At 49.1% G+C, this 22,681-nt stretch overlaps 1 protein-coding gene across 1 annotated transcript in view; it reads right to left on the bottom strand.

The window, feature by feature from the left end:
* The window catches only part of SDC2 (syndecan 2), a 108,103-nt gene extending 86,894 nt beyond the window's left edge, over positions 1–21,209 (bottom strand). The window contains exon 1 of the mRNA XM_061603522.1: positions 21,171–21,209. Coding sequence (XP_061459506.1) covers positions 21,171–21,194 — 24 coding nt within the window. The 5' untranslated portion in view covers positions 21,195–21,209. The remainder of the gene's footprint in view (positions 1–21,170) is intronic.
* Positions 21,210–22,681: the final 1,472 nt, after the last annotated feature.

Here is a 22,681-nt window from a genome sequence, read left to right as displayed (position 1 = left end):
TGCGGGGAGTGCGGACCGCACCAGGGTGACACCATGAGAGGGGGTGTCACCCACAGCCGCCGCCCCCGCCCCTAGGCACCAGGAAGCGGGGCAGGTGGACAGCGGAGAGCTGCCCTGTTCAGCGCGCTAGCATGTGAGGGAGATGTGAGCGTGAGCGCTGTGAGGGAAGGGCGCTGGGCGTCGTTGCAGTGAGTGTTACCAGGCTGAGGCACGTGACGTCGGCGTGAGGGAAGGGCGCAGGGTGGATCTCCCACGTGGCGGGGCCTCAACTCCAGCATTGCAGAGGATCATTTGCCACGGCCATTGGAGGGTCTCGGGGCGCTGTTACGTTGAGCTGCTTTTCTTTTGGAGTTCCAGACAGCCGCGTCTATTGCCCGCGTTCCAATGGCTCTGGCATCGTTACCCTTGAAAGTCTGCGTTGTGGGCTCAGGAAACTGGTGAGCAAGCGGGGGGGCATTGAGTCGAGAAGGTACCGGGGCATCGAGAGGAACCTGTGCTTCCTTATCCTCAGCCCTGGTTGCTTTGATGTCTAGAGGGCAGGTGGGGTGGGGGAAAAGGTGTTTATTCCTCCCCCCGACTCTGTCATTATATTTCTTTCCTATCAAAGAACCCACTGCATGGCTGCAAATAAAAGTGACAGACGGAAAAACGGGACATGGGCAGTGATACTTTTACTTCCTTGTTGGACAGTAGAACTGTTACATCCCTTAAGAACCTTTTCAAATGTATTTAACGCCTGATCGTACAGTTTACCCTCTTTTATTTTTTTAATGGAAATATAGTTTTTCCCACGTGGGTAAGAGTTTGGGGTTGTTTTTTTAGCGCTTAGATGCTGGGCCTGACTGCTCGCCTTTTCTCCTCGTTCTGGTTCATGATGCCTTAAACCTGATGCAAAATGATGGCCTTATGGCATGACAAGTTTGCATGTCTAACTGAGACGGCTTGCAAAATCAACTCACTGGGCACGATGCAACCCACAAAATTCAGTGCAACATTGTTATGTTCAAATAGAGAACTCATTTTCTGAGTGAGGAATCCTTGTGTAGCGAAAATGGCACCATCCATGCACAAGAGAGAGCTATTGGCAAGAACGCCAAGATTTATAGAAGAATGAAAAAAGTGGGGTGGGTGAGAAATCAAAACAGTCCAATGAAGAATGAGCATGCTCAGTGGTTGTGGGAATGGTGACTGTTGTGGGAGGGAAATGGAATGGAAGTATCCTCGAAATGGATATGGCTGGCTGGCACATTAGACAGGAGTGCTCCACATCTGCAACATTTTCTTGCAGGCCCCATTTGTTATTTATTTTGTGTGTTTGTATATCATCCCCCCCTCGCAGGGACCCAGGGTGAAGTATGTTTCTCTCCCCCTCCCTTACTCCACTTTATCCTCACAGCAACTCTGAATTTTGGCTGAGAAATAGTGACTGATCCAAGGTCACCCAGTGAATTGCATGTCTGAGTAGGGATTTGAATCTGGCTTTCATGGGTTCTAGTCCAATATGTAAACCATTATATACCAGTGGCTCTCATTTGTTTTGCATGATGGTGTCTTTCAAATGGTGCTCTAGATATATAGTAAAATGAATGCAGGTCCATCATGTTTCACTTTCTGTGACAAGACCATGCCCCACAATATCTTAAATACTCTACTTACAAACTAGATGCATTTGTTTCAGAATGCTATTTATTATCCCCAAGAGCAATGCATGTTTCCCTATGTTGTTTGTAATCTGAATGTGAGACCTAAATTGGCTAAAATTAACATCTTGATTTTAATAAATATACACTTAACCATTCCATTTTCTATCTCACATTACCAACATTCATGAGTGATGCTAAGAAAACCTTCTACTCTAGTAAGTATTACTTGTAGAACTCCCCTTTGTCAGCTTTGTCTGCATGCTTTCTTGGAATACATGGAGGGAAAGGGAGATTACGCCAGCGAGCACCACCCTCAGCCTCTGTAGATTTGTCAGAAGGTGAGAAAGCACATGGAAAAATGCCCTGTCTTCATACATGCACATAGAGCCCATATTCGGGATTTGGACCCCTAGCCCTGTTCTCCCCTTATCCTCCATATGTACTCAGCAATTGGAGGAGGAATTGGAACATGCCAGCTGGCCCCAGCCCAAACATCTCTGCAGATATATGGGTCCTACCTTTTAACCCATGTGCATTCATCTAAAGTTGTGAACAGGGTCATCTGCACAAACTGGTATGTGTATATAAGTTTTCTTGAATTTCAAAGCTTGATGTGACCAAGGTTCCCAGTAGCACATAGAGCTCTGTGCATACATGTAGTTTCCCTTCTCACCTTTGGCTGAGATTTATGTAATCGATCTATTTAATCTAATATCTGAAGCACCTCAAAACAATTTCATAATACAGTCAAAACATACATAAAACAACTGCACATATAAAAACAATTAGAAACCATTACATGTATGAAAATAGTTAAGACAATTACATATTTTTTTTTTTAAAAAAGGCTTAAAACATATTAAAAAGCAATTCCAACAAAGACTCAGACCGGGATAAGGTCTCAACTTAAAAGAACAAGTTCCTTATCACTTGAGGCTGTAGTTCTCTGCACACTTCCCAGTTTGAGTAAGCCCCATTGAATACATTGGGACTTGCTTCTGAGTAAACAAACATCGGATTGCACTATAAATATCTTTACAGATTGTGTAATTCATAAACATATTTGATAGTCATGTTTATATAAATATTTCTTCATACTGTGTCCCAATAAGTATTTGATTTCACACTATGGTTGTAGATGATTTTTTCCTCTACATTTTAAGTGTGCCCTTCTTCCTGGGGGTGGTCATGGTTCTCCGTTGTTTTCATCCTGAGGGGAGGATAGGCTGAGAGATGGTGAGTAGCACATTTAAGGTCCCCCCTTTTTTATTTGTATTTATTTTATATTTCTCCAATATCTTCCCCTGGCTGTTTTTATGTATTTTAAATATTTTTAGATTAAATAAATAGGAAATCATAATTGTGAACCTCCCTAAAAGCAATTTACCTATCCTTATGTTTTGGCAAAGTGATGGTGTGAAGGCATGCTGGTAGAACAAGAGACCATGTCTGAGGTATGTTATAAGTGCTTGAGGACTTTGTCACACATTACTTTTTGAGACTTGTAGATTCATGTTGGAAAGAACACGTGCACATATTGAATGGTGGCTTGGGTGCTGTTTTTTCAGTCTACGCTGCATGCGTAGGGAAGGTGATACATCATCTGGCAGCTAGCTTCATAACATGAGAATGAAAAACATTTGGATCACCATTCACTTGTTTACTTTTCTCATTATTGAGACCACTTCATATATTACTTTTTCATAATCAGAAATTTAATCTTTGTATAGGAAAAAGTATTTAGTAAAATGTGAAGGACAGTGGCTGCCCAGTCAGTATAACCACTGTACAAGATCTACTCAGCCACTGTAATTACCTTTTTGTTTTGAGTGCCTTTTTGTCTGGGTCTTGGTTCAGGACATTGTGTTATGGAAAACCAAAGTCTGTGTGAAAGTACATACTTGGGAATGCCATCAGTGTAATCCTAAACACATTTAATAAATAATATCGAACTTGCACGTCACAAAATATATTACAGTCATGTCCATAAGCACCAGGAGGGTAGTCGCCCAGAGGGTCTTAGTCCCTCTGCTTTTTGGGGAGCAGGGTCCCTATGTCTCCAAGCATCCTACAGTCAGCATGAAAAGGGAGTGTGTTAGTCACTGAGAAGAGTCTTCTAATATGCTTCCTTGCCTTTCCTGCTGATTGGAGCCAATCAGAATGAAAGGAGGTGAGTCAGCCACTGAGAAGACTCTTCTCAGTTGCTAACGCTCTCCACTTACATGCTGATTGGCTCCTAGAGATGTTTGTTGTTGTGAGAGAATGCATTAACAAAGATCTCATTCTTAATCCAGGAGCAAAAAAAGGTGTATTGTGGCTGCAACTATCATGAAGGGACTCTGTACTTCTGAATCTTCTGCTAAACAACTGATAAATACCTATGTAACTTTGTGTCTGGAGACTTATTATTAAGAATCACTTTCCATAATTGTAAGGAGGTATGTCCACACGCAAGCATTCCAGGCACCTAAATGAGGGGTGAGAGCAGCATAGGGACATAAGCAGATGTCTTATACCAGGGGTTCCCAAACTTTTCTTCTACATAGACCACTTGAAAATTGCTAGGGTCTGAAAGTATCTGAAAATTTACTATGGACATATGCAAGATAATTAACTCCCATTAGTGATAAGAGCAAGAATTTGGGCTGTGCGTATGATATTGTAATTTAAAGGTGTAATCTTAATTTTGCTAGTTGTTTATGTCACTACTATTGCCATTACATTCAGTGATATCTGGGAATTACGATTTATGAGTAACATTAGTACATAAAATATTACTAAGGATTCTGTATGGTCTGGTATGGGAGGAGGTCCATGGGGGTGACACCATGAGGTACTGCACCGGGTGACACCAACCCTAGTGATGCCACTGGGTGGGGGGAAAATCACTGCTTCGTAAAATACAATGGGCTCTACTCTCCTTTCCCCGATCATCATGGAAGAACCGAAAGACCAAAGTGCCCCTTCTGTTTAAAAAGTTTTGATCTTTGTGAAAGACCTCAGCAAAACTTCTGCACCACAGATGTGGGAACAGCACCCCGGGGCGTCTTATCCTTCCTCCCCTCCCTGACTTAGCCAAGCCCCCAATCGCCCCCACCTCTCTTCCCCCAATTCGGGGCCGAACCAGGCTTCTAGAATCGAGAAGTGAGACTTTCACGCTGCTCTTTCAAAAAGAAACCTCCCCCACGCCCCAAAATACACAGCATGACAATCTGTGTTACCGGCTGCAAGCACTAGCCCAGTCGGGAGGGTAAGAAAAAAAGACTCCTTGAGCATCAGAAAGAAGTCAAGCCAAGTTCCTCCGGGCGCGGAGATGTCCAGGGGGGCTAACGTGCCTGCACGGAGGGGAGGGGAGGGGAGGGCTGTTTATCTGCACCAGTTGACCAAATGCAGCACGGAATCGGGGTTTACTGCAGGGCTGGTGGGGTGGCTGGCTGCAAAGAATTGCTCCCGGAATGGGATTGCGAAGTAGCCACTAGGGATTCACCCCACAGTTGCTCCCATTTCTTTCTTCCTTTCTTTCCTCCCCCCTCCCAAAAAAATAACACTTAAAAAAGAGAGAAGACGTACCGTCTCTCCAGAGATGCAGGCCATCAAGGCGAAAGCAAGCAGTATCCACGCGTTCCACATTATTCCTGGGGTTGTAGCTCTTGCTTTGGGTAGCAATCAATGGACACGTCCAGGCTCCCAAAAAGAGAGAGAGAGATTCCCAGGCAGATCCTACTATGATCCCCCCCCTCCTCTTCGCCAGATGCGATGGACTCGCTAGCTCCCCCTCTTGCCCTCTTTCCTCATCTTGGCTCTTGCAAGCGCCGCTGCCTCCGCCGCTCCTCCTCACTCGCTGGCTGGCTGGCTGGCTTCAGGGCGGAGTTGGCTGGCTCCGAAGGCTGGAAGTGAAGGGGAAAGGGGGGTCGGTGGGCTGCTCGTGAGGGCCGCTGTAGCCCGTCCACTGCCCGCTCGCCCAGCTCGCCTCGCCTTCCTCCGATCCAAGCCTGTCCCCTCGGCTGCTGGAGAGCAGCTGGCTCTGGCGTCGGCAAATAGAAGCAAAGGAGCACGGTCTTGTCCTCACTTATTGGATGAATTTCAGTTGGTACAGCTTGAGGACGTTGACAAGGTACTTGGACTGGTGCGTGCAACCACTTCCGTACTGGATCCTTGCCCCTCTTGGCTAGTGAAAGCTGCCAGGATTGGAACTGCCGGCTGGGCCAGGGAAGTGATAAATGCCTCCTTGAGAGAGGGAGTGGTCCCCTGCTGTCTGAAGGAGGCGGTGGTGAGACCACTCCTGAAGAAACCTTCCTTGGACCCAGATAATCTGAACAACTACAGACCGGTTGCAAACATCCCATTTTTGGGCAAGGTTCTAGAGCATGTGGTTGCCAACCAGCTCCAGGTACTCTTGGATGAAACCGATATCTTGATCCATTTCAATCCGGTTTTAGGCCCGGTTTCGGCACTGAAACAGCCTTGGTCGCCCTGTATGATGACCTATGTCGGGAGAGGGACGGGGGGAGTGTAACCCTGTTGATTCTCCTTGACCTCTCAGCTGCTTTTGATACCATCGACCATGGTATCCTTCTGGAGAGACTCACGGAATTGGGAGTTGGAGGTACCGCTTGGCGGTGGTTCCGCTCCTACTTGGTGGATCGTCTCCAGACGGTAGGGCTTGGGGAACATTACTCGATGCCCTGGACTCTCCATTGTGGAGTCCCGCAGGGATCGGTCCTGTCCCCTATGCTCTTTAACATCTATATGAAGCCGCTGGGAGTGGTCATCAGGAGCTTTGGAGTGCGTTGTCACCAGTATGCTGATGACACGCAACTCTATTTCTCCTTTTCATCTTCTTCAGGTGAGGCTGTTAATGTGCTGAACCGTTGCCTAGCCGCGATAATGGACTGGATGAGAGCTAACAAACTGAAGCTCAATCCTGACAAGACTGAGACGCTGTTGGTGGGCGCCTTCCCGACCCAGGTGGTGGATGTTCAACCTGTTCTGGATGGGGTTACACTCCCCCTGAAGGAACAGGTTCGTAGCTTGGGGGTCTTTTTTGATCCATTCCTGTCGCTTGAGGCTCAGGTGGCCTCAGTGGCACGGAATGCGTTCTACCATCTTCGGCTGGTAGCCCAGCTACGCCCCTGTCTGGATAGTGAGGACCTCGCCTCAGTCGTCCATGCTCTGGTAACCTCGAGATTGGACTACTGCAATGCACTCTACGTGGGGCTGCATTTGAAGACAATTCAGAAACTACAGCTAGTGCAAAATGCAGCGGCCAGACTGCTGACGAGGACCAGACGGTCCGCACATATAACACCTGTTCTGGCGCGTTTGCACTGGCTACCTATTTGTTTCCGGGCTAGATTCAAAGTGCTAGTTTTGACTTATAAAGCCTTACACAGTGTGGGACCACAATACCTTGCGGAACGACTCTCCCGCTATGAACCTACCCGCTCGCTACGTTCAACATCTAAGGCGCTCCTCCGAGTCCCGTCCCATAGGGAAGCTCGGAGGGCTGTTACTAGATCCAGGGCCTTTTCAGTGGTGGCCCCCGAATTATGGAACAGTCTTCCCGATGAGGTGCGCCTGGCGCCTACCCTTCTATCTTTTCGGCGCCAGGTTAAAACCTTTTTATTCTCCCAGGCATTTTAATCTTTAATGTTTAATGTTTATTGTTAAGTTAATTTTATATCAAGTGGTTAAATGCTCAAGTTGTATGTTTTTAGTGATTTTACCTTATTTTTATGTCACTGTATTGTATTTTATTCCTTGCTGTGAACCGCCCAGAGAGCCATTGGCTAAGGGCGGTATAGAAATGGAATGAAATAAATAAATAAATAAAAGGCAAAAAGAAGCGCAACAAAAGTTTGGGCGAGGAAGGGAACGGCACGGAATTGGCCACAGGGAAGGGGAGAGCAGTGCGTCGCCGGTCCCGGACAGGCTCCCGCTTTCGGCTTGACTGCCCTTCGGTGTAGTGGGAGCACAGTTCATAGTTTAAAAGCCTGGGGAAAATTCCTGCAGGATTACAAGGCAGATTGGCAGGTCATCCAGCCAGTGGGAAGGAGGGAGAAAGGACGGGGAGGGGGGCTTGCAGCGGCAACTCCAGCTCTGCTTGGCCTCTCACAAATCCAAGCTAATCCCGCCCCAGAGCCGCCGCCTCCCCAAGTAAGACCGCTGGTTGAAGAAAATTCATCAAAGAATGACCCCAAATCAACCAGCTCCTCTGACAGACACCATGCGGGTTGTGAAAGACTATACCAGTCAAGAATTGATTGCCTTACCATAGCAGTACCAACAGAAAAGGGGCGAGACCATTTTGGCTTGGTTGATCCGGCTGTGGGACACAAGGAGCGACTCTGTGGAGCGACTGGGGAAGAAATGGTGAAACTCAGCAGAGTCACCATTCAGCCAGTCCTGAGACAGCTCCTACGAGCGGCCCCTTCAGTGCAAGGCATACACAGTCTCATTGACTGGGTTATCAATGCCATGCGTCAGGCATGGCCAGACTCTACCAAAGTTGAGTCAGCTACACATCCTTGGAGAACATTAGGGGAAGCACAATCACAGCTGTGGGAGTTGGGGATGCTGGCAGCCTGCTATAGCAATGCCTTTCATGGACCAGATGGTGAGCCCTTCACTGCAGGCATGCGTATGAAGCTGCTTCGCAATGCCCTGCCTCTATATAAGGGGGTTCTGTTAGGAATGTTGGGGGCTGCAATTGGGCAATCAGTCTGGAATGTGGGAGTCATGCTCAGTCAATTAGACCATTTGGATAATTCACCGGACCAAAGAGATCACCGAGATCATGGGAGACGGGTCCTTGCAGTTGGGGGACAGAAAGATGCCCCAGACAAGACATTGGGACCCCTAAAGGTGACACGTCGACAAATGTGGAAAGACCTGCTGAAGGCAGGGGTGCCCAGGGATGAGATAGATAAACAGCCTAATGCTGTTCTTTTGAAAAAATGGAAGAAACTGCCAAAGAGTAAGCAGTTCACACAGGATCCGGAGCCGTGTATTCCTACCGCCCCTCCGCAGGAGGAAGATGAGCCGAAGGTGAGTCGAGGTAAAGAGAGAGAAGCCCAGCGAAAAGGGAAGAAGGCAGGGCTTTACCCAGACTTATCAGACTTACCAAGATGGACGCCACCAAGTCTTCAATGACGGGAAGACCGGTTCCCTGCCACAGCCCAAGTGCAAAGAATGGTGGGGGTGGGGGACCGACAGCCCCATGTGCCTGTGCGAATCCATTGGAATCAGAAGAATACTCAACATGTGATGGCGTTGTTGGACATGGGAGCAGAAGTGACTTTAATCCATGGAGATCCAAAACGACATCCGGGGGAGACGATCTGCATTGATGGGTATGGAGGCAAGACGATCCAAGGAGTGTGGACACGTGTTAAGATGGGAATCGGCAACAATCCACCTTGTGATGTGTGGGTAGTTATTACCCCAGAACTAGAGTACATTATAGGCATAGATCTATTCCAGGGGCGTATTGTAGAGACTGAAGCAGGAGTCTTTCAATTTGGCCGTTCACCGCACATTCGTAGCATGAAGCAGGTAATCAGAGGCCATGCTAAGTGGCAACCAGTGGTATTACCACCGCCGAAAGAGCCTGTGCATGTGAAGCAGTACTGAGTCCCAGGAGGAGCAGAAGAGATTAGTCAAACTATACAGGACTTACTGCAGGTAGGGATCATCAGACCTGCCGCTTACCCATTTAATAGCCCCATTTGACCCGTCCAGAAGCCAACGGGGGAATGGAGGCTTACGACCGATTTCCATGAGTTGAACAAACGCACTCCTTCCCTTCATGCAGCAGTTCTGGACATGGTGACATTAACAGAAGATTTGGCCTAGCATGCGGGAACCATCCATGCTGTGATTGACCTAGCAAATAATAATAATAATAATAAAATTTTATTTATGGGTCGCCTATCTGGCTGAATTAACGGCCACTCTAGGTGATGTACAATAATTTAAAATACAATATAAACAATAAAAGCAATAAACAATAATAGTAGGCTGAGACCGAGAAACTTACAGCCAACAGCAGCATTAAAACTGACCTGCCCCAGAAATCCCATAGGCCTGCCTGAAAAGCCAGATCTTCAAGGCCCAGCGGAAATCAATCAGGGAAGGGGCATGACGGAGGTCAAACGGGAGGGAGTTCCAGAGAGTGGGGGCCACCACCGAAAATGTCCTCTCTCTAGTCCTCACCAGCCTAGCTGTTTTAACTGGTGGGACTGAGAGAAGGCCCTGTGTGGCTGATCTTGTCGTGCGGCATAATTGGTGATGCTGGAGGCGCTCCTTCAGATAAACTGGGCCGAGACTGTATAGGGATTTAAAGGTCAACACCAACACCTTGAATTGGGCCCGGTAAGCAACTGGAAGCCAGTGTAGATCCACTGACACTGCCTTCTTTTCAATCCCAATAGCCCCAGAAAGCCAATTTGCATTTACCTGGGGTGGGAGGCAGTATACATTTTGTGTTTTGCCACAGGGGTATCTCCATAGTCCCACAGTATGCCATGGGATGGTGGCACGAGATCTGGCTGAGGTACCTTTGTCACCAGCAGTGCGTCTGTATCATTACATAGATGACGTCATGATCACGGGAACAGATCGAGAAGAAGTGGGAACTGCTTGAAGGCAATAATGGAACATCTCCAGAACAGAGGATGGGCCGTCAACCCCAATAAGGTTCAAGGCCCAGCCGAAAGTGTGAAATTTCTAGGTATTTATTGGGATGGACGGCAAAGAGTCATTCCAGAAAAAGCACTCAATAAAATTGAGAAGGCTGCGCCACCTATTGGCAAAAAGCAACTACAATCATTTTTAGGACTGTTAGGGTTTTGGCGTCCTTTTGTGCCTATGCTGGCTCAGACCATTCATCCCCTGCACAATCTGTGTAAAAAGAAAGTAATCTGGGAATGGGGGGAGAAGCAAGATGCTGCCTTCAAAGCCGCCAAGCAGCTGGTGCGAGAGCATGCCATTCTAGACCCTGTGGATCTGAACAAGCCCTTTGAATTAGACGTTATAACCACTGACGACGGAATGGCCTGGGGCCTATGGCAAAGGAATGCCCAGCAAAAACGAAGACCCATAGGATTTTGGTCCATTGGATGGAAAGGAGCCCAGGAAAATTATAGCCCCCTAGAAAAGCAGATCTGTGCAGCGTACCAGGTGCTGATAGAAACAGAGCGAATCACAGGGCCTTAGCAGATCCAAGTGAGGACACAATACCCAATAGCCAGTTGGGTGACCGATACGAGGCTGGAGCGAACAGGAGCAGCACAACATCCAACTCTGGTCAAGTGGCGAATTTACCTGCAGCAGCGGAGCCATGGGGTGGCCTCTCCTATTAGTGACCAAATGGTGACTTATTTAGGAGCTGTCACTTGGGAAGCCAAGGAAGGTGACGAAACTGAAGAGGACCTAAATATCACCAAATCTCCCATACAAGAGGCGGCTTCACTAGCCCAACTTTCGCCAGATGACCAACAGCACACTTGGTTCACTGACGGATCCGCCACGGGCTCTGCAGGAGCACGCCAGTGGGCAGCAGTTGCATATCAGCCAGAAGATCAAACTCTGTACTGGGATGAAGGCCTAGGTCAGTCGAGTCAATGGGCCAAGTTACGAGCTGTGTGGATGGTAATAACGGGGGAAGTTAGAAGACCCCTGTACATCTACACAGATTCCTGGGCAGTGTTCAAGGGAGCCACCCTGTGGATCGCCAACAGGCAAGCCAGAGACTGGGCCCCCCATGGGCAGCCAGTTTGGGGGGCAAACATGTGGCAAGAAATATATACCATAGCTTGCCAGGGTGGGATATATGTAGGACATGTGGACGCTCGTGCTGTTACAACCCCTCCAGGAAATATAGAGGCCGACAGCCTAGCCAGAGTCTGAGGAATAGAAATAGCTTTAGCAGACTGGGCACATACTCGATGTGGACACCGAGGGGTGGACTCCACATGGGAATGGGCTAAGCAGTGAGGCTTGCCTCTATCCAAAAAGGACATAGAAGACTTCATCCAAAACTGCCCTGTCTGCAGCAAAATTGCGTCATTGCAGCCTCGGCCCCGGATTTTGGCTGCCACCGCCGTTGTTGATCTGTGTGCGGCTGCTGTTGCGGTCTGCAGACCGGGTTGGGCCGTCGCTGCGAGCCGGGGCGTGGCCGTTGTCGGTGCCCTGCCTCTGCCGTTGCGGGCGCTGTCACCGTCGTCATCTCCGATGCGGCCGTGGCTGCTGGGACATTGCTGTGACGCCGTGGCCCCGGATTGTGGCTGCCGCCGCCATTGTTACTCTGGGCGCGGCTACTGCTACAGCCTGTTGCTGAAGCGTTACGGGTTAGGCTTGTGCTGTTGCCGTTTTGTCGGGGCGCGGGACTGTTGCTGTGCCGTTGTTGCTAGGCGAGCAGGTCGTCTGCCTGGGTATAGATGCTGCCATCATCGTTGCGGCTGCGGCCAACATCTGCTATTATCTGCTGTTTACCGGATGCAGACGTCGCCGTTGCTATTACCGCCACCGTTATTGTGCTGCTGCTGTTGACGTCCTGAATGCGGATGCTGCTACTATTATTGTTGCAGCTCCCGGTTGCTGCCATCATCTGACCTTTTACCATCTTGGTCAAGCCGGTCCACTGTTATTTCTGTTTGTGGAGCATTTAACTCTTGTTGTGATTGTTTTATTTATGGTTCGTGTGTAGTATGAATGGAGTTGAGTGATTATGAATTGTGTAACCTTGAATTTATTGTAGTTAATTTATGTATTGTCTGAGTGTGAATGAAATTGATTGAGTATTGAGTATGTGACTGTGAATTTTATATATTTTTACTATGTGCCTGGGAGAGAGGACTCTGCTCCGAACGGGGGGACTTTCGGGGGCCCCAATTAATGTAGTGACGGGTAATGGGAGGTATGGTGTTGTGAGGAGGACATGCCAGATAAGGGGAACTCGTCACAAACAAGTTGTGCCTGTGCCTTGTTCCGGTCCTCCCCACATCCACAGGAATGTTGGTTGTCCTATCAGCCAGCCCTCAGATCTCCAAGTGTTGCTTTTAAATGCCAGGTCGGTATTTAATAAAATCTCCCTCATCCATGACTTAATTGTCGACAAGGGTGCCGACCTGGCATGTGTAACCGAGACCTGGGTGGGCGATCAGGGAGGAATTGCTCTTTCCCAGCTTTGTCCACCTGGCTATGCGGTTCAACGCTGTGGTAGATCCGAGGGTCGGGGAGGTGGGGTAGCTGTGGCCTATAGGAGTTCTCTCTCGCTCATCAAGCACCCTGTCCAGGTGACAACTGGTTTGGAGTGCCTCCACCTTGTGCTGGGTCAAGGAGACAGACTGGGAATTCTGTTGGTGTACTGCCCACCCTACTGCCCAACAGCTTCCCTAACTGAGCTAACAGAGGTAGTCTCGGAGGTATTTTTGAAGTCTCCCAGACTATTGGTACTGGGAGACTTCAACATCCATGCCGAGACTGCTTTAACTGGGGCAGCTCAGGACTTCATGGCCTCCATGGCAACCATGGGGCTGTCTCAATTTGTTACTGGCCCAACCCATGTGTCAGGGCACACTCTTGATTTGATCTTCGCCACTGGACACGGAGAAGGTGATCTGGAGGTGGGGAGTCTTTTATCGACCCCATTGTCATGGACAGATCACCGCTTGCTGAAGTTTAGGCTTACAGCGTCCCTTTCCCTCTGCAAGGGTGGGGGACCTATTAAGTTGGTCCGACCTCGGAGACTAATGGATCCACAGGGTTTCCAAAGGGCTCTGGGGGATTTTCCGGCTGATAAGACTGGCGCTTCTGTTGAAGCCCTGGTTGAACTATGGAACACCGAAATGACCCGGGCCGTGGACACGATCGCTCCTGCGCGCCCTCTCCCTTGCAGAGCTCATGCAGCTCCGTGGTATACCCCGGAGCTGAGAGCGATGAAGCAAGAGAGGAGGAGGCTTGAGTGCAGATGGAAGCAGACTCCCGACGGATGCAGTCATGCCTTGGTAAGTGCCTCCACTAAACTGTATACAGAAGCGGTGAGGGCAGCAAAAAAGCGATATTTTGCTGCCACCATTAAAACATCTCTCAACCGCCCAGCGGAGCTCTTTAAAGTTGTCCGAGGGCTTCTACACTCTAGCCCTCCGGATACCTTAGAACCATCTCAAACCCGCTGTAATGAGTTTGCTGGGCACTTCCAAGATAAAATCTCATGCATCCGCCGGGACTTAGACTCCGATATTATGGCAGTTGAACCTAATGAGGTATCTGGAGCACGGTCTTGTCTTCATTTGTTGGATGAATTTCAGTTGGTACAGCTTGAGGACGTTGACAAGGTACTTGGACTGGTGCGTGCAACCACTTCCGTACTGGATCCTTGCCCTTCTTGGCTAATGAAAGCTGCCAGGGTTGGAACAGCCGATTGGGCCAGGGAAGTGATAAATGCCTCCTTGAGAGAGGAAGTGGTCCCCTGCTGTCTGAAGGAGGCGGTGGTGAGACCACTCCTGAAGAAACCTTCCTTGGACCCAGATAATTTGAACAACTATAGACCGGTAGCGAACGTCCCATTTTTGGGCAAGGTTCTAGAGCGTGTGGTTGCCAACCAGCTCCAGGTACTCTTGGATGAAACCGATTATCTTGATCCATTTCAATCCGGTTTTAGGCCCGGTTTCGGCACTGAAACAGCCTTGGTCACCCTGTATGATGACCTATGTCGGGAGAGGGACGGGGGGAGTGTAACCCTGTTGATTCTCCTTGACCTCTCAGCTGCTTTCGATACCATCGACCATGGTATCCTTCTGGAGAGACTCACGGAATTGGGAGTTGGAGGTACTGCTTGGCAGTGGCTCCGCTCCTATTTGGTGGACCGTCTCCAGAAGGTAGGGCTTGGGGAACATTACTCGATGCCCTGGACTCTCCATTGTGGAGTCTCGCAGGGATCGGTCCTGTCCCCTATGCTTTTTAACATCTATATGAAGCCGCTGGGTGCGGTCATCAGGAGTTTTAGAGTGCATTGTCACCAGTATGCTGATGACACGCAATTCTATTTCTCCTTTTCATCTTCTTCAGGTGAGGCTGTTAACGTGCTGAACCGTTGCCTAGCCGCGATAATGGACTGGATGAGAGCTAACAAACTGAAACTCAATCCTGACAAGACTGAGACGCTGTTGGTGGGCGCCTTCTCGACCCAGATGTTGGATGTTCAACCTGTTCTGGATGGGGTTACACTCCCCCTGAAGGAACAGGTTCATAGCTTGGGGGTTCTTTTCGATCCATTCCTGTCTCTTGAGGCTCAGGTGGCCTCGGTGGCACGGAATGCGTTCTACCATCTTCGGCTGGTAGCCCAGCTACGCCCCTATCTGGATAGTGATGGCCTCGCCTCAGTCGTCCATGCTCTGGTAACCTCGAGATTGGATTACTGCAATGCACTCTACGTGGGGCTGCCTCTGAAGACAATTTGGAAACTACAGCTAGTGCAAAACGCAGCGGCCAGACTGCTGACGAGGACCAGACAGTCCGCACATATAACACCTGTTCTGGCGCGTTTGCACTGGCTACCTATTTGTTTCCGGGCTAGATTCAAAGTGCTAGTTTTAACTTATAAAGCCTTACACGGTGCGGGACCACAATACCTTGCGGAATGCCTCTCCCGGTATGAACCTACCTGCTCACTACGTTCAACATCAAAGGCCCTCCTCCGAGTCCCGTCTCATAGGGAAGCTCGGAGCACTGTAACAAGATCTAGGGCCTTTTCAGTGGTGGCCCCCGAATTATGGAATAGTTTCCCCGATGAGGTGTGGCTGGCGCCTACACTTCTATCTTTTCGGCGCCAGGTCAAAACCTTTTTATTCTCCCAGGCATTTTAATGTTTAATGTTAATTTAATTTACTTTATTGTTTTAATATATGTTAAATGCTCAAACTGTATGTTTTTAATGATTTTATGTGACTTTGTATTTTATTGTATTTTATTTTATTCCTTGCTGTGAACCGCCCAGAGAGCCACTGGCTAAGGGCGGTATAGAAATTGAAATAAATAAATAAAATAAAAAATCAAGCAATATAAGATCTCAGGACAGAAGAACTGGGGACATATAAGCCCATGGAGCCAGACCAGGGCAAGTATGGCAAATCAATATATTGGACCCATGCCAAAGGATCAAGGGCCCGCTGTGCCCTGGTATGCGTAGACACCTTCAGTGGAGTGACCCAGGCTTTCCCATATGCCCGAGCAATGCAGCAGAACACCATCAGAGGATTGGACAGCTTGGAAAGAATGTATGGAACTCCGCAGCAGATTCAGAGTGATAATGGCACCCACTTTAAAGGAAAAGAGATTATGAAGTGGGCCGAAGATAAAGGAGTAGCCTGGATCTATCACATTCCATACCATCCCCAAGCCGCTGGCTTAATTGAAAGGGTTAATGGTCTCTTGAAACAGCAAGTGAAACTATTAACAGGAAGATCCGACCTGAAGAGGTTGCGAAGAAATCTGGAGGAGGCAGTCCGATTGCTCAATCAGAGAGGACTTCTGGAGGGAGGTTCACCCATGGAGCTATTAGTTAACCCACCTCCGCTGCCACAGGCAGGCAGGCTCAGAGTCTGGAAATTGATGCCTGAAGCCTGCATTCTGGTCCAGGGAACTCCTGGGGTGGTAGGGTTAGATATACGCACTCCCAAAGAATTCAGATTGGGGGAAGGTGAGACTGCCACCATACCAGTGGGTATAGGGCTCCAAACCCCTCCAGGGGTTTATGGACGCCTAGCTGCTAGATCCAGTCTGGCCGCCAAAGGCATAACAATGCTGGGCGGAGTAATTGACCCAGACTTCCGGGGGGAATTGAAAGTGATTCTGCATAACTTGTCTCAAAGTTCTCGCCTTTTTGAACAGGGAGAAAGGCTAGCGCAATTGGTGCTAGAAAAAGCTCTCCTAGTCCCGCAAGTCACCGAAATTGCCCAGCCCACGGATCAGACAGAAAGAGGAGCTGGAGGCTTCGGATCGACAGGAGGACATGTATGGGTACAGCTACCAGGGGTCGCAAGCCCAATGGAAGGAGAGGTATTATATGCTGGTTCTGGCAATACCTATGCCGTGCTGTTGAAGGGAGAAGATTCACCATGTATGCTTCCTGCAAACTGTCTGTATGGTAGATAATGGCCTGGGAAGAGCGGGATAAAGAAGACGCCCTGGCCATTGCAGGCATGATAGCGGTATTTATTTATTTATTTATTTAATTAATTTATTTATTTCATTAAACTTATAGACCGCCCCATAGCCGAAGCTCTCTGGGCGGTTCACAAGAACAAGAAAACATCAAAAATACAATAAACATATAACAATATAAAACACATAAAAAGTTTAAAATATTAAAATATGAAAGATTAAAACAGTGTCAGCGCATACTAACCTATTAAAATGCCTGGGCAAAGAGGAAAGTTTTTACCTGGCGCTGAAAAGATAGTAACATTGGCGCCAGGCGTATCTCCTCTGGAAGGGTGTTCCACAGTTCGGGGGCCACCACAGAAAAAGCCCTTTTCCGTGTTGCCACCCTCCGAGCTTCCCTATGAGTAGGAACTCGGAGGAGGGTCTTTGATGATGAGCGTAGTGTATGGGCAGGTACATATCGGGGAAGGCGTTCCAACAGGTATTGTGGTCCTGTGCCGTGTAGTGCTTCGTAGGTTAAAACCAGCACTTTGAACTGGGCCCGGAAACAAATAGGCAGCCAGTGCAAGCGGGCCAGAATCGGTGTTATATGGTCGGACCGTCTGGTCCCCGTTAATAGTCTGGCCACTGCATTCTGCACAAGCTGCAGTTTCCGAACCGTCTTCAGAGGCAGCCCCATGTAGAGCGCATTGCAGTAATCTAATTTCGAGGTTACCACTGCATGAACTACTGAAGCAAGGTTCTCTCTGTCCAGATAGGGGCGTAGCTGGGCCACCAGCCGAAGTTGGTAAAAAGCACCCCGTGCCACCAAGGCTATCTGGGCCTCAAGTGTCAGGGATGGATCTAAAAGAACGCCCAAGCTACGAACCTGTTCATTCAGGGGGAGTGTAACCCCATCCAGAACAGGTCGAATATCCACCATCCTGTCAGGAGAACCCCCCACCAGCAGCATCTCAGTCTTATCTGGATTAAGCCTCAGTTTGTTAGCTCTCATCCAGTCCATTGTCGCAGCCAGACAACGGTTCAGCACGTCGACAGACTCACCTGAAAAAGATGAAAAGGAGAAATAGAGCTGCATGTCATCAGCATACTGATGGCAACGCACTCCAAAACTCCTGATGACCGCACCCAGCGGCTCCATATAGATATTAAAGACCATGGAGGACAGAACTGACCCCTGTGGAACTCCATACTGGAGGTCCCAGGGTGCCGAGCAATGCTCCCCAAGCACTACCCTCTGGAGACGACCCACCAAGTAGGAGAGGAACCACTGCCACACAGTACCGCCCACTCCCAAATCAGTGAGTCGTCCCAGAAGGATACCATGGTCGATGGTATCAAAAGCCGCTGAGAGATCAAGGAGAATCAGCAGGGTCACACTCCCCCTGTCTGTCTCCCGACAAAGGTCATCATGCAGGGCGACCAAGGCTGTCTCCGTGCCAAAACCGGGTCTAAAACCCAACTGAAATGGATCCAGATAATCGGTTTCATCCAAGAGTGTCTGGAGCTGGTCGGCGACCACTCGTTCAAGGACCTTGCCCAGGAACGGAACATTAGCTACTGGCCTATAGTTGTTGAGATTTTCTGGGTCCAGGGACAATTTCTTCAGAAGTGGTCATACTATTGCCTCTTTCAGGAGGCCAGGGACCACTCCCTCCCGCAGTGAGGCGTTAAACACTGCCCTGGCCCAGCCGGATGTTCCATTCCTGCTTGCTTTTATTAGCCAAGAAGGGCAAGGATCCAACCTAGAAGTGGTCGCACGCACCAGTCCAAGCACCTTGTCAACGTCCTCAAGCTGTACCTACTGAAACTCATCCGAAAAACTAGGACAGGACTGTGTGCTGGACATCTCATTCGATTCAACTGCCACAACATTGGAGTCTAAGTCCTGGCGGATGCAAGAGATTTTATCCTGGAAGTGCCTAGCAAATTCATTACAGCGCGCCTGCGATGACTCCATCATGTCCATAGGGCCAGAATGTAAGAGCCCTCAGACAATTTTAAAAAGCGCAGCTGGACGGCAGATAGATGATTTAATAGTGGCAGCAAAGTGTTGCTTTTTTGCTGCCCTCACTGCCCCTAAATACAACTTAGTATAGGCACTTACCAGTGCATAACTGCATCCAGCAGGAGTTCGCCTCCATCTGCCCTCAAGCCGTCTTCTATGCTGTTTCATCGCTCTCAGCTCCAAAGTATACCATGGAGCTGCATGAGCTCTACACCGAAGAGGGCACACAGGGACGATTGTGTCAACTGCCTGGGTCATTTCTGCATTCCACAGTTCCACCAGGGCTTCGACAGGAGCGCCAGCCTTATCAGCCAAAAAACTCCCCAGAGCCCTTTGAAAATCCTCAGGAATCATTAGTCTCTGGGGGCGGACCATCTTAATGGGTCCCCCACCCTTGCAGAGGGAAGAGGTCGCTGTAAGTCCAAACCTCAACAAGCGGTGATCTGTCCATGACAAAGGGATCGATGTAAAGTTCCCTACATTCAGATCACCATCTCCCCATCCAGTGGCAAAAATTAGATCTAGAGTGTGTCCTGCTGTATGTGTTGGGCCAACAGCGTATTGAGACAGCCCCATGGTTGTCATGGAAGCCATGAAGTCCTGAGCTGTCCCAGACAAGGCGGCCTCGGCATGAATGTTGACATCCCCCAGCACCAAGAGTCTAGGGGATCTCAGCAGTACATCCAAGACCACCTCCGTCAGCTCAGTTAGGGAGTCAATTGGGCAGCTAGGTGGGCAGTACACCAACAAAATACCCTGAGTGGTCAAACGGCAGGGCAACAAAGAACCGGCCCTCCGGGGTAAGAAGTGCGATGTAATGCGAAGTGCATGGAGACGTCCTTTGACCATCCAGGGGTGGAATGTATACCTTGTTCCAGCAAAATATATAAAGTATAGCCTTAAGCCAATATATCCAGCACATTTGTTATTAGCCGGAAGGATTGTATTCCCCTTTAGGGCCCCAGCATTCTTGGGCATGTTAGATCAGCTCATGGCCACCTGGAGCCTAATCTAGGTTTTTAATGAGCATATGATAGCTTGCCCAGAATGATGCTGGGAAGGTACCTCATTAAATCAAGATGATATCGATGCCCTGTTAGGCACATATTAGGGGGTAAGCTTATCAGTTGTTGTTGTTGTACAATTGTGCTTAAGCATATGTCATACTCCTAGACAGGTGGATGGGTCAAGGGACGGTCAATGATGGGATAGTACAGGTGTGTTATCAGCTGCCTGTTAGAAGATAAGGTGGGATGACCAGATATCTTAGAGATAGATAGCTTGCTGGCAATCATATTGCTTTTGAAGATGTCCTGTTAAAGGCTAGGTATGCAACAGGTGCCATGATGTATTGCTTTGATGTCTTGAAGATCATTAATCATATATGTAGTATCAGTTTGTATGCCAATTTTCATGCTATAAAAATATCTCTTGTGCCCAATATGGATGTTCAGTCTGACACCAGCTACTGCAGAGCTGTGTGGCTGATCCACTTTTATTGGGGATACTTGGCTGTATGCTTTGCAAGTGAACTCAGTAAATTTTAACTCTTTGTAAGCAAACCTCACGTCTGATTCTCATATCTGGTAACCCAAAAAAGAACCTGAAGGGTATACAGCCTCTTACTAATCAATATCCCTCACTGCGAGAGACTGGCCCCAATTCTGGGGTGGAGGGAAAATCACTGCTTTGTAAAATACAGTGGGCTCTACTCTTCTTTCCCCGATCATCATGGAAGAGCCGAAAGACCAAAGTGCCCCTTCTGTTTAAAAAGTTTTGATCTTTGCAAATGACCTCAGCAAAACGTCTGCACCACAGATGTGGGAACAGCAGGGGCGTCTCATCCTTCCTCCCCTCCCCAACTTAGCCAAGCCCCCAATCGCCCCCACCTCTCTTCCCCCAATTCAGGGCCGAACCAGGCTTCTAGAATTGAGAAGTGAGACTTTCACGCTGCTCTTTCAAAAAGAAACCTCCCCCACCCCCCAAAATACACAGCATGACAATCCGTGTTACCAGCTACAAGCACTAGCCCAGTCGGGTGGGTAAGAAAAAAGGACTCCTTGAGCATCAGAAAGAAGTCAAGCCAAGTTCCTCCGGGCGCGGAGATGTCCAGGGGGGCTAACGTGCCTGCACGGAGGGGAGGGGAGGGCTGTTTATCTGCACCAGTTGACCAAATGCAGCATGGAATCGGGGTTTACTGCAGGGCTGGTGGGGTGGCTGGCTGCAAAGAATTGCTCCCAGAATGGGATTGTGACGTAGCCACTAGGGATTCACCCCACAGTTGCTCCTGTTTCTTTCTTTCTTTCCTCCCCCCTCCCAAAAGAATAACACTTAAAAAAAAAGAGAAGACGTACCGTCTCTCCAGAGACGCAGGCCATCAAGGTGAAAGCAAGCAGTATCCACGCGTTCCACATTATTCCCGGGGTTGCAGCTCTTGCTTTGGGTAGCAATCAATGGACACGTCCAGGCTCCCAAAAAGAGAGAGAGAGATTCCCAGGCAGATCCTACTATGATCCCCCCCTCCTCGTCGCCAGATGCGATGGACTCGCTAGCTCCCCCTCTTGCCCTCTTTCCTCGTCTTGGCTCTGGCGAGCGCCGCTGCCTCCGCCGCTCCTCCTCACTCGCTGGCTGGCTGGCCGGCTGGCTTCAGGGCGGAGTTGGCTGGCTCCGAAGGCTGGAAGCGAAGGGGAAAGGGGGGTTGATGGGCTGCTCGTGAGGGCCGCTGTAGCCGGTCCGCCGCCCGCTCACCCGGCTCGCCTCGCCTTCCTCCGATCCAAGCCCGTCCCCTTGGCTGCTGGAGAGCGACTGGCTCTGGTGTCGTGCAAAAAGAAGTGAAGGCAGAAAGAAGTGCAACAAAAGTTTGGGCGAGGAAGGGAACGGCACGGAATTGGCCACAGGGAAGGGGGGAGCAGCGCCTCGCCGGTCCCAGACAGGCCCCCACTTTCGGCTCGACTGCCCTTTGGTGTGGTGGGAGCGCGATTCGTAGTTTAAAAGCCTTGGGAAAATTCCTGCAGGATTACAAGGCAGATTGGCAGGTCATCCAGCCAGTGGGAAGGAGGGAGAAAGGATGGGGAGGGGGGCTTGCAGCGGCAACTCCGGCTCTGCTTGGCCTCTCGCAAATCCAAGCTAATCCCGCCCCAGAGCCGCTGCCTCCCCTTACCCACGCCATCCCCCTCTTTCTGTTGTGCGGTCCCCCCATCCACCTCTGAAGCCGCAGCGAGAGAGTAAAGTCCTCGTGCTACTTGTTTTGTGATGGATGCAAAAATATTGGGGGTGGGGGTATATAGGTTGTGTGGGCTGCCTCTCGTGCTTAATACCGTGAGGGAGGCAAGTATGAGAAAGGAAAACAAAGTCTCAAAATCAGCGGAAGGCAAACACTGCGATTTGTGCGGTTGCCCGCCAGTTGCTGCCTACATTTATGAACGGACCTCTTGGTCTGGGGGATTTTATCGCTTCTATAAGCATTTAAAGATAACTTCAGAAACCTGCGTTGTATTTGTTTACGCTGTATGTATATACCGCATTTCAGGCAAACTTTACATACTACTCTTCCTTCTTTTGTTCGAGAGCCGGTATGGTGTAGTGGTGTTAGGAAATATTTTATTTCCTAGGCCCCAAGAGTTGTCAAGAGTTGCCAAGAAATGCTACATTATTGCCAAAGCTAGTGCCGCAATGAATCATGGAACTTAGAGAGGGTGGGGGAACATAAGACTCTAGGTTTCGATTCTTCTCTCTCATGAGAGATCACACCCAGAGGCGCCTGTAAGGCTGTAACATCTTGGAAAAAGAGATAAAGTGTATCCTCTTTGATTTGTTGCTATTTCTCTCTGTCTTGCTTCACTATACACATCCTGCACATTGTAGC

This window comes from Rhineura floridana, chromosome 1 (genome assembly GCF_030035675.1).
Source record: "Rhineura floridana isolate rRhiFlo1 chromosome 1, rRhiFlo1.hap2, whole genome shotgun sequence".
Taxonomy (NCBI): Eukaryota; Metazoa; Chordata; class Lepidosauria; order Squamata; family Rhineuridae; genus Rhineura; species Rhineura floridana.
The sequence above is the reverse complement of the archived record's forward strand: the minus strand, read 5'-3'. Positions and strand labels throughout refer to the sequence as shown.